Source organism: Schistocerca cancellata, chromosome 6 (genome assembly GCF_023864275.1).
Source record: "Schistocerca cancellata isolate TAMUIC-IGC-003103 chromosome 6, iqSchCanc2.1, whole genome shotgun sequence".
NCBI lineage: Eukaryota > Metazoa > Arthropoda > Insecta > Orthoptera > Acrididae > Schistocerca > Schistocerca cancellata.
In genome coordinates this window covers 706973118-706990136 of record NC_064631.1, presented here as the reverse complement: position 1 = coordinate 706990136, position 17019 = coordinate 706973118, and the positions used below count along the sequence as shown (strand labels likewise).

At 39.3% G+C, this 17019-nt stretch overlaps 1 protein-coding gene across 2 annotated transcripts in view; it reads right to left on the bottom strand.

The window, feature by feature from the left end:
• The window catches only part of LOC126191051 (PX domain-containing protein kinase-like protein), a 133172-nt gene that overhangs the window by 57188 nt on the left and 58965 nt on the right, over positions 1 to 17019 (bottom strand). For both annotated transcript variants that reach the window (XM_049931763.1, XM_049931764.1), the window contains exons 7-8: positions 1897 to 2120; positions 1728 to 1808 (exon numbers count right to left, since the gene is read on the bottom strand). In XM_049931763.1, the coding sequence (XP_049787720.1) occupies positions 1728 to 1808; positions 1897 to 2120 (305 nt within the window). The remainder of the gene's footprint in view (positions 1 to 1727; positions 1809 to 1896; positions 2121 to 17019) is intronic.

Here is a 17019-nt window from a genome sequence, read left to right as displayed (position 1 = left end):
GGCAGAGACTGTCTCGGTATGGCGTACAATATTAGCCACTAAACTGCCAACATTTTATCTTTGTACTGGAACTGCATAATAAAATAAGTGGTGGAAATTAACAGCTTGACAAATCTTATGAACAGACATACAGGTTTTCAATTCACCAACACTGGCAATATTAAAGTGACAGTGACCAGAATTGGAAACTACTGGTCATCTAGAGGATGACGATGCAATGGTGACAAATACTTGGATGACAATGGTGAGAATGGTGCTTCAGCATGTGGCTTCTGACAGAGTGCAATGGTGTGGCCTACAGCAGTGCACAATAGGAACGACAGCCTTTGTGCATGCCCTTGGGTCCTTGGTTCATCGTCTGACAGGTAGTGTAATTGTCCTTCCCACTACCGATACGAAAATATTTATTATTGGCCACTGAATCTGGTCTCTTCATGCCCATGTGTTTTCCACTCCAACTGACATTAATGGCAGGCTTGTGCAATACTAAGCACTGTATTTGTCACAGCTGAAGATGTCGGTCATTTGCACCAATGGAATATTGTGGGGATATCACAACAATATCTAATGTCTCGCCTGAGAACCATATTTACAACATTCTGATGAAATCATCTGCCAGATACAGTTATATAAAACTGAGATGTTGCAGCTTGAATGGTAGCTGAAGACCGCATTATTGGTTGCACTAGAGTCCAAACAGCTTATTTTCCTTGCTTTCCTCCTTCAACACAATGCTGGATCCTAGGTGACAATAAGTGTAAATCTATGTAAATCCTCTACTACTGTACAGCCTGTGTTCCAGCTGGGTTATCATTATAATGATGCCGTTATTTATGGCAGCTGTTAAAAAACATCTCTCACATCTACCCAAAATCATCATGATTGTTTTCCATTGCTTAATTCAGTCACACACTATATAGTTTTCCAAGTAACTTGAAAGGTTGCTATGTTTTCAGCAGCAAATGTAAATTTTAATCTCCACTATACTACTGGTCTCCCACCTTGAGGAGTGACACTCCATTCCATCAAGCAGCAGATTATTTTATCCACTTACAGGTTACAGAAATGGAAATATCTGTGCAGTGGATCAAATCTGTAATCTGAAAGTGGTTAATCACTTGTAGGCCATCTGCCAATTCCCACTGAGCAGATTTTGCATCAGCAAGAGAGGAGAACCAATAGTAATGTTTCATGCCGAGATCATAAATTCCACTGATATCCCAGTCTAGTGCAAAGCCCTGAGCAACATTAATGCAACTGAGTTACAGCAGATGCCCCACCAATTGCCCTGTGATTTACGTTTTGCCTCACAGCCATTCCCACTTGGCACATGACTCACCTAAATGTTTAAGAGGTTTATTTTCATTTGTACAGAGATGTGTACTTCCCTTACAATCTAGGCAATGAACCTAAGAGTCTCAATCTTTGTGACACACAATCTCTCACTGATGCACTTAGGTTGATTTCTGAAGCATGCCTAGAGAGTACAGGAAAAAAGGGTTGACAATATTGAAGAGCCTCTAATGAGCCAAACTTTTCAAACTTTTACCAGCCCAGACTGGCCAAGTTCGCTGTTGTGTGCGCCGCTTAGAAAAATTCAGGGTGCACATTTGCTCTGTAAAATACTTCAGGTGGTGTGTGTGTGTGTGTGTGTGTGTGTGTGTGTGTGTGTGTGTGTGTAACATATCAAACACCCATATAACAACAAAGCTGGCAAATATACAAACCAGTTTTTGCTTCCTGTTTCTTTTATCACCTTCTGTTGTCAGTAACTCTTGCACTTTCACCAAACGTTTCTGCTGCCTGACCTATATAAAATGCAGATACACACAAAAAGATTAATTTTTTGATGAAAAAATATATGTGCTAAATCTGATACTTTGTTATAGAAATTACCATTTTCTGTTCTTCTTTTAGTCTCTCTTCCATCTTTTGTCGTGCATCCTTAAGGGCCTCTCTCAAATGAGATGAAAATTTTAGATACGCTTGTTCATCAGCTGATGTATTTGAAAGACCATTTGAAGTGAAACCATTAAAAAAAGGATGTGCCAAAAGGGTAGGAATTGAGGGCATACCATCTTTGCATGCTTCTGTAGATAAAATGGACTCCAAAAGTGAACCTGAAAGAAGAAGAAAATATTATACATACTGAAACATAACAAAAATTTATTGTTTGCAGCAGTAATGGAAATTCCTCGATTGAAAAATATATAAAATAAAGGCAGTCCCTCCCTCACCTAAACCAGACTGACTGTGGTCTGACTGTGCTATAGGTGAGTGATTGACTTTCCATTATTTTACATGAAATTTTATTTCATAGTCTTATATTCTACAGGAAATCACCACCTTGAATTTACAGCAACTGTAAAAAGAGATGATGTCTTCATTGTTTTAATTAAGACATGTTAGATTGTAAAACAGAAAAGTGAACTAATATACAGGATGATTATAATTAAACTTTCAAACCGATGTAAAAATAAAACCACCGGTCAGAATGACATCAAATTGCAACGGAATATTTTTGGAGAAGAGGGAAAACGTATGGCAGAAGAAAAATAAATACTTACAAAATGAAGCAATAGATGGCACTGTAAGCATCATTATTGAATAGTGGTTGACTACAAATGACAAATGAATCGTACAATAATGCCTAAGGTGTACGTTTGACGTTAAACAAACTGTACTACTCAGTGTGCATGGGTGTACAGGTGTGATATGTTAGTTACGTAAGCCAATTTACCATGGCAAGGTCATCTCACATCGGATGGGATGGGAAAAATCGGTTTTTAATGATCCTGAGGCCTAAAACTGCATAAAAAAACATCAATCACATCAGTTTTTAATTGTCCTGAGGCCCAAAACTGCAAAAGGATCATCAAGCAAAATCAAATCGGATTATTAATTTCCACGTGACTGACGGAAACCATGTTCAATATGCTGTTCATCGTTTTCTGCAACAAGTTGAAATCGAGAAACAGCATGTTCCACAACTGATCAAATTGTTTCCAGGGTCATGTTCAGAATGTGTTTTGCAATGCGTGCGTTCAATGCAGCTAAGTTTACAATTGGAACACTCAACACAACATCTTCCAGATAGATCCACCGCCAGAGGTCACACAGATTAAGATCAGGTGATCTGGAAGGCCGGCTGTAGGGAAATGTCGACTGATAATTCTAGCATTTCCGAAATGGCACTTCAGCAGCTGCTGAACCGGATTTTTAGTATGTGTAGGTGGGCCATCTTGCATAAAAATGATCCCATCCACACATCCGCACTGTTGGAGAGCTGGAATGTTGTGGTTGCGCAAAAGACACTCATCGTGCTTACCAGTGATGATACAGGTAACAGGACTGGAAGCACCTGTCTCTTCGAAAAAACATGGCCCTATGATAAATGATACCGCAAACCTGCACAGTGACCTTTTCAGGAAGAATTGCTACTGGTTGATTTGCATGTGGACTTTTTGTTGCCCATATTTGACAATTCTGTGTACTGACATATCCTGTCAGATGGAAGCTGGCTTCGTCTGTCCACAAAATCTTCCACGGCCAATCATTGCCCACTTCCATCTGAGCAAAAAATTCTAAAGCAAAGGTCTCTCTTGCTGTCAGATCAACTGGAAGCAACTCGTGAACATGGGTAATTTTGAATGGATAGCAAAGAAGGATTTTTCTTAGGATTTTATGTACCATGCTCATGGGTATGTCCAACGTTCGGGCAATTCTCCGTGCACTGCACATTTGCGCACCACCACTTGTCTCCTTCCGCATTGCTTTTGCCACCACTTCCACTGATGTTGAATCAATTCGTTTCCTCCCTCTACCAGGTTGCACAGCAAAAGAATCTGTCTTTTTTTAATAATTTTCTCCTGACCCATGGCAGTCATCGGACCAACACCTTTTTTCAAACCAGAACTTCTGCACAGTGATGTGTGCACAGTCATCATTCTTGTAATACAGCTTTACAAGCAGGGCGCAATCCTGCATTGAGACAGTCATGGCGAAATCACAGATGCGAAAGGAGGAAAAGCCGTGTACCCAGCATGTTTATACCAACTTCAAGGGGGCAGGTGTTTTTATTTACATATTCCGACACATACAACGCCACCTATTGATCAATTTTCACACTTTTTTTCTACTGCCACACATTTTCCCCCTTCTCCGATAATATTCTGTTGCAATTTGACATCATTCTGACCAGTGGTGTTATTTATATAGTGTTTTAGCAAGTTTAACTTTGATTATAATCACCCTGTACGCAACAACTAAAGTTATAGAGTCTTTTATAACAAGAAACTCGACAGGAAGCTTTTGAACTCCTTTTGTTGTTAGTCAGCCTCTGTTTATTATTACACACATTCACCCAGTGAGACAAAGCAGAACAAGCAGCAAGCAGGAAAAGTAACAAATAGTCTCAGGAAGAAACTTTTTCTTTTGTGTAAATATTTTGAAGACACGAGGGGTAAAACCCCATTATAATGGATCTTGAATACAATTCAGTATTCTAAATGCTACGAAGATCTAACTAACTAAAGGATATAAAATAACATAAATAGAAGGCTTCAATGCAATTTAAACGCTGTCTTAGATTCAAAGAAATTAAAGTAGGGAATACAGGATGGTTATAACCAAACTTTCATTACTTGAAAGGGCCCTCAGGACATATAAGTGGTAGTAAGACATTGAGACTTCGTAGAAACATTTGTAAGGCCGCACAAAAGAGAACTAATGAGTAAACATTTGAAAGAAACACATGTTAATTTCCACATCAGACTGCATAACATGTTTATGTTCCAGGTTACCAATGTTGCTCAATGTAATGACTACCTGCATCCACAACAGCATCCACAACAGCCTGGCACCACAGTACAGATTGCTCTACCACTCTCCAAAAAGATCAATTGGGATGTTGGATATGTCCCTCATTATGGTCATCTTCAACCTCCAATGTGTGTGACCGTCCCATTGATAAACACTCTCCTTCAAGTAATTCCACAGCCAGAAATCACACAGATTCAAATCTGGTGATCTTGGTGGCCACACAGTTTGATATGATCAGCCAATGATTCAGTTTTCTTCAATTGTGTGTAAGCAAGTGACCTGATTAAAAATATGAGGTGGAGCTCCACTGTGCACCAAAGCACCTCTCCCCCATAGAGCAGGGATCACATGTTGACGAAGTACATCACACTGTCCTTGGTCCTCTTATGTCACTGTACCAGTTCTGGCTCACACTAACATTATTAACACTGCAAATCCTGCACATCATTCCTATAAAGTTGTGTACCCATACAGTAAAAAGGTTTCCACCTATGCTGACTCAAGTAGTGAAAGTTTAATTACAACCACTCTGCAAGTTAAAAAAGTAAAATAGAGACAATATTATGAGACGGATAGATTGCTACTTTCCATACAGTGGAGAGGTTGAGTAACAGACAGGCACAATAAAAATACTGCTAAACAAGTAAGATCTTGGCCAAAGGGCCTACTTCTGAATCAGACAACACACACACACATTCACACAAACACAACTCACACACATACAACCACTGCCTGTGGCCTAAGCAGCCAGAAACAGTGGTCACATGTAATCAAGCTGTGTTTACGTTAATGTGTGTATATGTTGTCTAATTCAGAAGTAGGCCCTTTGGCCAAAAATTTACTTTTGATGAGTCTGTCTGCGACTCAATGTATCCACTATATGGTCAGAAGAAATCCATCCTTTTCATAATGCTGTCATTATTCTGCCCTGGAATTTCCACTGTTTCAAAGTAAAATAGACGTGGTAGAAATAGAAGTGTAAATGGACATTTCAGAACAGAATATGAACAAACTGAAACAGTAACAAATGTGAGAAAGGCACTGGGAGGTAATCTGTACTCAGTGGCTGTAAACTGTAATTAAATATAAAACTTAGCTACTTTGTTAAAAAAACTTGAACACCAAAAACAAACAATGGAAAGACCAGACGGGATAGCAAAAATATAAGGAAAAGATAGATTGCTACTCGCTGTAAACATAACACACTGAGTTGCAGACAAGTACAAAGAAAAGACACACATTAGTGTCATCTTTACAGTGAGTAGCAATCTAGCTTTTCCTTTTATTGCTGAACACCAAAAAGTATGAAAACTAAAGCAGATGAAGGTAAGATTTAAAAAATACATTACAAGATGGACAACGAGAATAATCCAATTTTTTATAATTAAAGTGTAATCACAGGGCTAAAGTACCTAACTAGAAAGTTCCGTGCAAATGTACAATGGCCTTTCCGACTTTTCAATAAGAAAAGAAAAGCATACATTCAAACTGATGATTCCCTAAATCTGGGTATGTCGGAAATCAGATTTCATAATGAGATGGAAAACTGACAAGCCAAATAGATAGTGACTGCTGTAATTACAATGTGCCTACAATGTTGTACACAAAGGTGGGTCTAAGATAAGCGAATATTTTAACAATTTCATCCTTGATGGTGCTGCAATCTGTAAAAATTGGGGAAGTATAATTCTTGATAGGAACCTCTATTTTAATTGTACATGTTGATTTTACATAAAGAAATTCTCATCTGCATGAAAATTTTGCTAAAGCAATGTGAATTCAATTTCCTGGAAACATTTTATGTTTTTCTGATCAGTATTTTCCAACTTCTAACATTTTGTAATCTTTAATTTCCAAAAATTTTTTAATTTATTTTAATTACTTTCTTTACAGACACAATGGCTACAATAGATAAAAATTTTTCACACTTGAACTAAGGACACTGTTACTGCCAGCTCTTGTGAAGATTGTTGGTGCAGGTACTGGCAGCTCTTGTATTCTGGGTGCCCCTTTGTTGTTGTCCACTATCTGTAGATGTGACAGCCTAAACATTCGAGTACAGTGTTGTGGGCTGGGTACAGAGAGCTTACTCTTAGGTGAACGTAGGTTTGAGCCATTCTATCGAAACTGTTTCCTTTTTGCCATTGTTATCAATTTTAAAATTGTGGCTTCTTCTTGAGATTACCTTGTAGGGTCCAGAGTACAATAAAATCGGTGGTAGACACACCACATTATCCCTGAGCTACACTTCTGCAGTTTTCTGTAAATTTTCGTGCACAAACTCCCTCTGGTCTCCATGTCTGACAGGGTTAGTAGGTTGGATGTTCCTCTTTCTTGTGTTGAGTTGCTCAAACTGTGTATATAGCTCAGGGACAGCCAGCTGTAAGGACGCTGTCATTATTACCTTTCCTGGAATCAACAGCTGCTTGAAGGTGCGCTAAATGACGATCAGTTTGGCTTCAGAAAAGGTAAAGACACCCTAGAGGCAATTCTGACTTTGTGGTTGATAATGGAAGCAAGACTGAAGAAAAATCAAGAAACGTTCATAGTATCTGTCAACATGGAAAACGTGTTGGACAACGTAAAATGGTGCAAGATGTTCGAAATTCTGAGAAAAATAGGCATATGCTATAGGGGGAGACGGGTAATATACAAAACGTACAAGAGCCAAGATGGAATAATAAGAGTGGATGGCCAAGAACAAAGCACTCGGATTAAAAAGGGTGTAAGGCAGGGATGCCCCTACTGTGTAATCTGTACATCGAAGAAGCAATGATGCCAATAAAAGAAAGCTTCAGGAGTGGAATTAATATTCAAGGTGAAAGGATATCAATGATATGATTCAATGATGACATTGCTACCCTGAGTGAAAGTGAAGAAGAATTACATAATGTGCTGAATGGAATGAACAAACTGAGGAGTACAAATATGGATTGACAGTAAATTGAAGAAAGACAAAATTAATGAGAAATAGCAGAAACGAGAACAGTGAGAAACTTAACATCACGATTGATGGTCACAAAGTACATGAAGTTAAGGAATTCTGTTACCTAGGCAGCAAATTAACCAATGACAGACGGAGCAAGGAATACGTCAAAAGCAGACTAGAACTGGCAAAAAGGGCATTCCTGCCAAGAGAATTCTACTAGTACCAAAAATTGGCCTTAATATGAGGAAGAAATATGAGAAATATGAGAACGTACGTCTGGAGCACAACCTAGTATGGTGGTGAAACATGGACTGGGGGAAAACCAGAACAGAAGAGAATTGAAGGATTTGAGATGTGGTGCTACAGGTAAATGTTGCAAATTAGGTGGACTGATAAGGTAAGGAATGAGGAGGTGCTGCACAGAATCTGAGAGGAAAGGAATATGTGGAAAACACTGACAAAAAGAAGGAACAGGATGACAGGACATCTCGGAATGACTTGGAATACATCCAGCAAATAACTGAGGACATAGGTTGCATGTGGCCCGCATCAAACCAGTCAGGAAGATGATGAAAAAGGGGGGGGTGGGGGAGATCATTCCATGTCAATTCAACCAGATTGAGAATATGTTCCAGCTCACAGTCTCAGATTTGGCTCAAATTTAGCATACCAATGCTATCATGTGTAGAAAGCTCATGTACAAAGTATTAAATTCCCCTGAGAATAAGTTCCAGAATTATAGCTTGCAAAAGAAGGTGGTGCAACCCAGAAAATGCAACAGGCATTTGGCAATCAATCTTCAGAGCAAACTTCGGCCTTTATATCTTATGAACTATTCCTCACATTCCAGTGAAATTTTTACCACCTAGTAACATCCACTTAGAGAACACACTCTATGTATCAAAACACCAACATGTTTCTGATGGAAAATAAAAAGTGTCAAAATGTGATAAAAACAAACAACATGTTAAAAGATACATATTGTAGGTGCCGCCATGCCAAATATAATCCACTCAGGAAGAGGATAATACTTTTTGTAGTAAGCCTGATATGAGCTAAAACCACACACAACATCGTGTTCACATCTTTCACACACACAGAGTTACATGTACAGGGAAATACAAAAAATTGAAAAATCACTGGAAAAATGTGTATTAGCAAAGTGTTGTAGCACAAAAGGGACAAGTGATATCCAAGTCAAGTTTCATACACTGCGTAAGTAGAAGATAATGTAATACGTCTCAAAATTTCAACATGTTATTGCAAGGCATTTATGTATAATGAAAACTGACATATTTATTTGGTTACATTTGGTTTAATATGATTTAGCAATTAATAGAGGAGATGATGATGATGATGATGATGATTATGATGATGGCATCTGTGGTCTCCCTTATCTGAGAGATTCAGTTCATGTTTCACATAAAGCTGCAGCAAGTGTTGGAAACCATTTGGCAACTGAAAGTTAAACAATGGAAGTGTTCCGGAACAGGATGAGCCATTGTTAAACAGGAAGAACAGAAGAAACAAGCAAGCTTCACAGGTTACTCATGTTTTCAAGATTCTACTTCAGACTGGTCAGTGCTGTTGTGGTAAGGGCAGTATGGAGGCAGAAGAGTTTGTCTGTGGTGCTTTTGTTCCAACAAGTTGCAGTATTGGTAGACAACAAGAGTCTAAATGTCATAAAACAACATATGGACCTAAATATGGCATTCGCTTTGTACACGATCTGTATAAATCAGACCAAGATTTGTTGCTATGGAGATCTGGTATCACCCTGTGGGTGCAAGAAATACAATTTCAGTAACATGAATATTTATCATCAATGTATGTAAGTACTTGTGGGTAAGTATTCTTTCCTACAAAATAGTTGTTTTGACCCATTTTGGGTCCATAAGAAGACAGTGGGGTGTAGCCTTGGAGAAGTTGATGTAAAAACAGTACTGAAAGTGAATCAGTGCACAGGACTTAACATGAAACAAGGACAACAGTTACATTCCAGGTGTGTCACACTACTAAAAAATGAAGGACATTCTGATAATGTATATGATAGTGACAAGGAGTATCAGCCACCTTCAACCACAATGGCCGAGCAATTAAATACTTTACCTCTTGTTTTGTCTCCCATGAAGAGACAGAGATTTGGAAAAAGAGACAGACCCAGTGTGGTAGTAGAAAACTACAAGAAGCTGAAATGGAAACTAAACACAAAATGGCAGGGACGCTAATGGTGGTAGAGGAAGAATTATCTGCTCCAAATAAACAGAAATTGTGCTCCAATTTGGACAAAGTTGTGCATTATTTGAAAGGAAAATGTGTGTTATCCACAGGTCATAAAAAGGTAGCTATTCTTACCCTTGCACCTTCCAGTTGGTCTCGGGAGCATACTGCAAAGGAATTCAATGTTTCTTGACAAATTGTATGGCTAGCCAAGAAAATCAAAGCAACCCAAGAAGTGCTTCTAGAACTTCAACAGGCTCAGGGCAAGCAACTGAGTTCAGAAATAAAGGTGCTAGTATCATAGTTTTACAAAAATGATGACTACAGCAGAATAACACCCAGCAAGAAAGACTATATTAGAGTAACAATGGAAAATGTACATGTGCAGATGCAAAAACGTGTCTAACTATGTAACATTTCTTAAATATTTAGAATTCAAGAAAAAGTACTCTAACGCCAAAGTGGGTTTATCATCTTTTTTTTCAATCTTCAGTCAAAACAGATTGTACATGTAAGTGCAAGGGGGACAAACAATGTATGTCTATGCGAGACCCATCAAAATGCTAAACTGATGATTGCTACTAAAAGGATTCTGTTCTGGATTACAAAGATGCCATGAAACTACAACTGTGTGACATCACTTCCTATCAGAGCATGACTCACAGATGCAAAAAGTGCCCAGGTAAGGCAAAACTTGCAGAACACATGAATAATGAACTGTAAAATTTCAAGAATTTATGCATGCATTACCATGATTTTCACATTGACGCATAATGGAATTTTTTTCGAGTGGTGGTAAAACTGTACATGATGGTACTGGTGCTACCATTAAGTGCTTGGCATCATGAGCTAGTCTGCAGCATCCTGCAGAAGGCCACATTCTAACATTTATTCAGTTATTTATCTGGATACTGAAAAATATCTCTGACATACAATCATTTTACGTTTTGAAAGATGAGGTGAAATTTGTCAAAGAGTTGCTAAAAAGCAGATTGGAACACATTAAAACTATTGCAGGCACTAAGAGCCATCATCACTTCCTCCAGTGCACTCTGATAATGTGCAGATGAGTGGGTAATTATAAGTTCATGCTCAACATGTGTATTCAAACATGTCTGTTTATGGTGTGACTGACCCTGGATTCAGAAGCAAAAGTGGCAACATACAACCAGGTTGCTTTGTTGTTGCTACTTATAATGACAAATGGTACTTAAAACGTGTCGCAGAGTGCTGTGAAGCTTAAGCTGACGTATTAGTGAACTTCATGGCACGGCAGGACCAGCAAGATCATTTCACTGGGCACATTTGACAGACGTGTGTTGGATTCCTATTGCACATATTCTTATTACAGTTACAGTTCCTACTACTGTGCCAAGAAGATAGTACAGTTTGCTGTACAGTACCTATAGCATATGAAAACTTCTGTTCAAGCACAAGCCTCTGGTTTATGGCAGTTGAAGTGCAGTAAGCACTCATGATACATTGTGTTAATCTACCTGCACATTGTAGCTTTGTGATTAAACAATGGGGGAGGGGGGTGAGAAGAGTTTAAGATATGGCGTCCTCCCCCATCCTCCTATGGCTCTTACCCTTGTGACCGCTCCACTGCAAGACTTACCCTATGCATCCTTCCATCACAACCTATACTAGTCCTGTAACTGGCAAAACATAAACTATCAAAAGGAGACCCACCCGTGAAACAACATGTCTTATACCAGCTCTTATGTAAACCCTAATTGGCCCTTTATATCAGCATGACTACCAACAAGTTATCAGTTAGGATGAATGGGCATAGGCAGAGGTTGTATACCGGCAACACACAACATCCTGTTGTACAGCATGTTCTACAACATGATAGCTGTGACCTCAGTGCCTGTTTCACCACATGCGCCATCTAGATTCTTCCCCCAGACACCAGTTTGTTAGAACTCGGCAAGTGGGAAGTACCGTATTTACTCGAATCTAAGCCGCACTTTTTTTCCGGTTTTTGTAATCCAAAAAACCGTCTGCGGCTTAGAATCGAGTGCAAAGCAAGCGGAAGTTCTGAAAAATGTTGGTAGGTGCCGCCACAACTAACTTCTGCCGTCGAATATATGTAGCGCTACATAGGCATGCTTTGTAGGCACAAAGATAAATACTGGCGCCAAAACCTCTGCGTCAGTAAATAAATTTAAAAAAAAAAGGTGGAAGACGAGCTTTTTTTTCTCCGCCCCGAGTTTAGACCACTGCATTTTCATACATTATCCAACGAAGTAAATACAAATTCCGTATTGTTCATCTCTGAATGTAGTAGAATTTCAATGTACTACGAAAATCCGACTGGCAAGACTGGGATGTTTTTCAATATGGCCAACTCTACGTTCTGAATTTTTTCCTAACTGTGGGAAGAGATGGTTGATAATAGTAACCTGATGAAATGTGAATCACAAGCAGTATTCTCTTCACCATTCACCATAAGAAGAATACGAATATAAACATTTTGCTATGTATTCTTCCGTGTTTGTTGCTGTCTCATTTAAATCCTGTCTGCCTAATAAACTACGAAACTAGAGTGAGACAACAGCAAACGCGGAAGAATATACTTGTCGTGTCATGTTGATATTCGTATTATTCTTATGCCTAATAGTGATACAGTCAGAAATGAAGCACGGCAACTGACTAGATTTTTAAATCTAAGATGACTCTAATTTCTGTGCAGAATTTGATGTACTATAGAAGCGGCCGCAAAGATTTTCAAACGAAGAAAAATTGTCGCCTAACTCTCGTTCAGAACGTGTTCTATCATACGCAGCCTATTATTTGGTTCTTGTTGATCATTCTCAAAGAAAGCAGCAGTGTAAGTAACAACTTGACATTGCTTCGCTAATGAGATGATTCGCCTCTTTTTAGTTTTAAGCGGCGCTAGCGCGCACAAAAGCAAGCCATGCCGCGAGCGGCGACAGGCCGTAAACACGCACTATCAGAATGCGACAAACAGCATGACACAGTACAGTGATGCGTTTTCAATTTAGAGTGACGTAACCACCTAAAACAGAGAAAACGGCACTTATTAGATCAAAGCAAAATAAGCAATCGATTCAAACCAGACGAAGCACGTGAAAAAGGAAGGGTACCCGTATAAATACGGACAGAGCGCCTGACGCATAGCAATGGCTACCTGGTAAAGCTTAACTGCTAAGCTTACGACTCGAACCAAACTACTGTAGCTGTATCGTCATTCATTCGACCTAAATTGTGTCTCATATTACAATGGACCAACTTTGTTTCGATTTGGAGGTGCGGCCTAAAACTTTTCTCTCCCATTGAATTTCGAGTCTCAAATTTCCGGTGCGGCTTAGATTCGGGAAATTTTTTTTTCTTGATTTCGAGTCTCATTTTTCAGGTGCGGCTTAGATTCGAGTGCGGCTTAGATTCGAGTAAATACGGTAGAGTTGCAGTTGGGAGATAACACTTTGCTCTACTAATCTTAGTGGATATTTTCTTTGCGCATTTCCATCCATCAAAATGTTGAGCCACTCATTGATGACATATGCCTGTGAGAACCTACGTAAATTCAATGGCTTTATCCAAATGTACAACGACTATAATATACAATTCCAAGTTAAAATCATCATTTATTTCTCTGCAAAACTGCTTCCTACATTCAGCCGCATGTCATATTGATGAAATGAGTTTTTATGCCTTTGTTGCAGGATTCTGCTGCCTGTGATCTAAGCTGAAGTTATCATTATCTTCACACTGCTGTGAGCCTAGCCATAGTTTCATCTTCAAAAAAAGGTGAAAGCCACTGAGCATCAAATCAAGGCCACACAGAGAACAATCAAACAATTAACTGTTAAAACTATTCAGCAGCTTTGGCTGCACTATGTGATCTAACTTTTTGTGCATAGAAACGATGCCAGAACTCAACATTTGACACCTTTTGTTCTGGATGGCTATTCTAAACTTGTTTATGTTCCCAAAGAAATTTCAGACTTTACCGTAATACCTCTTTTCATAAAATCAATGAACAGTACTCCTTTGCTGGCAGAAAAAACAGTTGTCATCAGTCTTCATGCAAAAAATGTTTGGCGGCACTCTGAAAGCTTACATGGTGACTACTGGGCCCCAATTCATCAGATTTCTCCCCCCCCCCCCCCCCCCCCCTCCTCCACATTGACATATATATGTTACGGCCCACATCACAACATGATTTAAGGAATTAGTCTTCTCCTGCATCAGAAATGTTATAGTGGCTCCCAAGGTATTCATTTTGTGGACAGCAGCTCTACCTGAGGGGAAGTGACTGATAATTTTGTAAACATAAACCGACAATTTCCTTTGATTCTGTCATTCAAAGTTCATCCATCAAAACAGATTGTCATCCACTTCTTTCACCCGACCTTTTCAAAATGTGTACAGCATGTAACTCACAGGCAGCAGAATTTTTGATGATAGCTGCAATTTTTATTTACAGTTGTGGGGCAAACAACAGTTCCATAATCTTTACACAGCACTGCCAGACTAGCAGCTATACAAAAATCACTCCACTGCTCCACTCCTCTGCACAGCACAAAGCACTGTAACTTACTTTCTAAAAGCCTTCATATAGACATTGTTGTTGAACTTTATGTTGCACGTTTGTTTCAACGCAGCTGCCAGACTTCAGCATCATTGTTGATAGCTGCAGTAATAGGAACTGCGACACTTAAATGAAATATAAACTAAAACTGAAGGAGAGTTTATGATAGTTTGTCTTAGCCAGAGCATTGAACTTTGTGATATCTTATGAGCTTGTACTATATATTAGGACATGGTAATATATTCAAAGTACTGTGCTTTGACTTTTGAATGTGGACGTGGATGCTTGTTTCTTAGTAGTGGAATATTGTAAATTAATAATCAGTGATTTGTGTACAGGTTATAAGGTAATGGATGAATGGGGTGAAAAGCCTATGTATTTGCTTTGTACAAAAAAAAGGTGAAGCTATGTAGGAATTTGCTCCAATTTTTGTTTTATTTCTTTGAGCATTTGATGTCAGCTAGCCACAGCTAGGAAATCTGCTGAATTTTAAGGGGAACTTTCCTGACTCAACACCACACGCAACAAGGTAAGATTTTCATAAGAAATGTGTGATGTTCCATCCTACTTGTGTGTTAATCTGACATACATTTAAAAAAGTGAAATAATAATAAATATAAGTTGTTGATAAATAAATAAATAAATATCAGTTGTTGATAATATACTAAAAGAAACCTAAACCACTGAATAATAAAGTTATGTGTTTCACTATACAGCAGTACTACCAGTCATAACAAAAACACTAGTCACAGATACATATTAAGAACTGTTATTATCTGATACAAGTAGTCCAACATGCGACTGCCACACTATGTAGTAAGTTATAGAATCAAAACAAACCAATATCTAATACGATTAATATTGAAGAACATGTAGGAGTATAAGGACAACAGCTACAATACACCAACTAGGCGCACAACACAGGGATCCAACACAGTTCTAACCCAGCGACCAAATGGCACGAAAGTTCTGGGATATCCCATGAAGAGAAAGTTCTGGGATATCCCATGAAGAGACAGACTGCAACAGTAAGACACTTCCAAGATGATAGTGATAATGACTTCTACCCAATAAGTCTGTTGCTATCTACATTGCTCAACAAGAAGTGGTGCAGCACCCTGAAGGGGAGAAGGGAACAAAATGAAACAACATGGGATCAGAGGGTTCTTGCTATTGTTTCAGCAATAAGAAAATCAAGTCAAATTTGCAAAGAGCTTAGCAGTATGAGCCCACTTATCAGTATGATGTTGCACCCCTCTGGATTGAATATGTGCAATGAATGGGTTGCAAAGGGTGTCACAAAGCTGTTGTATTCTCTCCTGAGGAAAGCTGGCCCACAACTGTTGTAACTGGTCCTTGATATCTTGGATAATGGAACTATAACAGAGCTGACGTCCAAGCTGGTCCCACACATTTTCTATTGGTGACAGATATGGGGATATCACTGACCACAAAAGTACCTTAAAATTGTGCACACAGTTCATACAGGAATGTGCCATAGGTGGATGAGCATTGTCCTTTTGAAAAATGGCACCATGATACTGATACATGAGAGGTGGGTTGGGTCGGGTTGTTTTGGGGAAGGAGACCAGACAGCAAAGTCTCATCGGATTAGGGAAGATAGGGGAAGGAAGTCGGCCGTGCCCTTTCAAAGGAACCATTCTGCCATTTGCCTGGAGTGATTTAGGGAAATCATGGAAAACCTAAATCATGATGCCGGACGCGGGATTGGACCGTCATCCTCCCGAATGCGACATGAGAGGTGGCACATGATGTCCGCAACACACTGTTGTGCCATTAAGAGTTTCCTCAGAGCACCACCAACCATGACATAAGTCACACTTTATTTCTCACCACAACTTGCCACCAGGATTAACATTGTTGTGCCTCTCCAAAACATTGTACAAATGGGACCTCTCCCCAAGTTGCTGCCATACTTGCTGGCAAGGGTCATCTGGGGCAATGCAGCACCATGATTCATCAATGAACACAATGTGATGCCACTCATCAGCAGTCCATGTTTCCTTGACATGGAATCACTCGAAACACAGCTGTTTGTGTTGTGATGTTAACAGCAGCCTACAATTGGGACAGTAACTCCCTAGTCCAACTGCTGCTATAGTTGAGCTAGCATAAGTTGATCCCCAACAGTTGCAGTGGTCTGGGTGCAGCAGCTTCTCAGGCTTACCTCAATCAATGGCATAATACGATTTGGTAAACGTATGTATGGCAATGCCTCAGTGCTGTCACAGCTATGTAAACGGCTACTGTTTTTGCCTGCAGCCATTAGCACCTCGCAGATGAAAGCCGTCAACAGCAATGCGAGCTGTCTGGAATTTTCTTATGCGGTCTCGACTATAGTTTCTGGCAAATCCTGCAGGATGACACACACGAAGTTGCACAGTCCGTTACTTGTTCTCAGATGGTAAGCAGAGATGTGAAGGGATTACCAGCTGTAATATGACAATCTTCCCTTATGGTTGTCAGA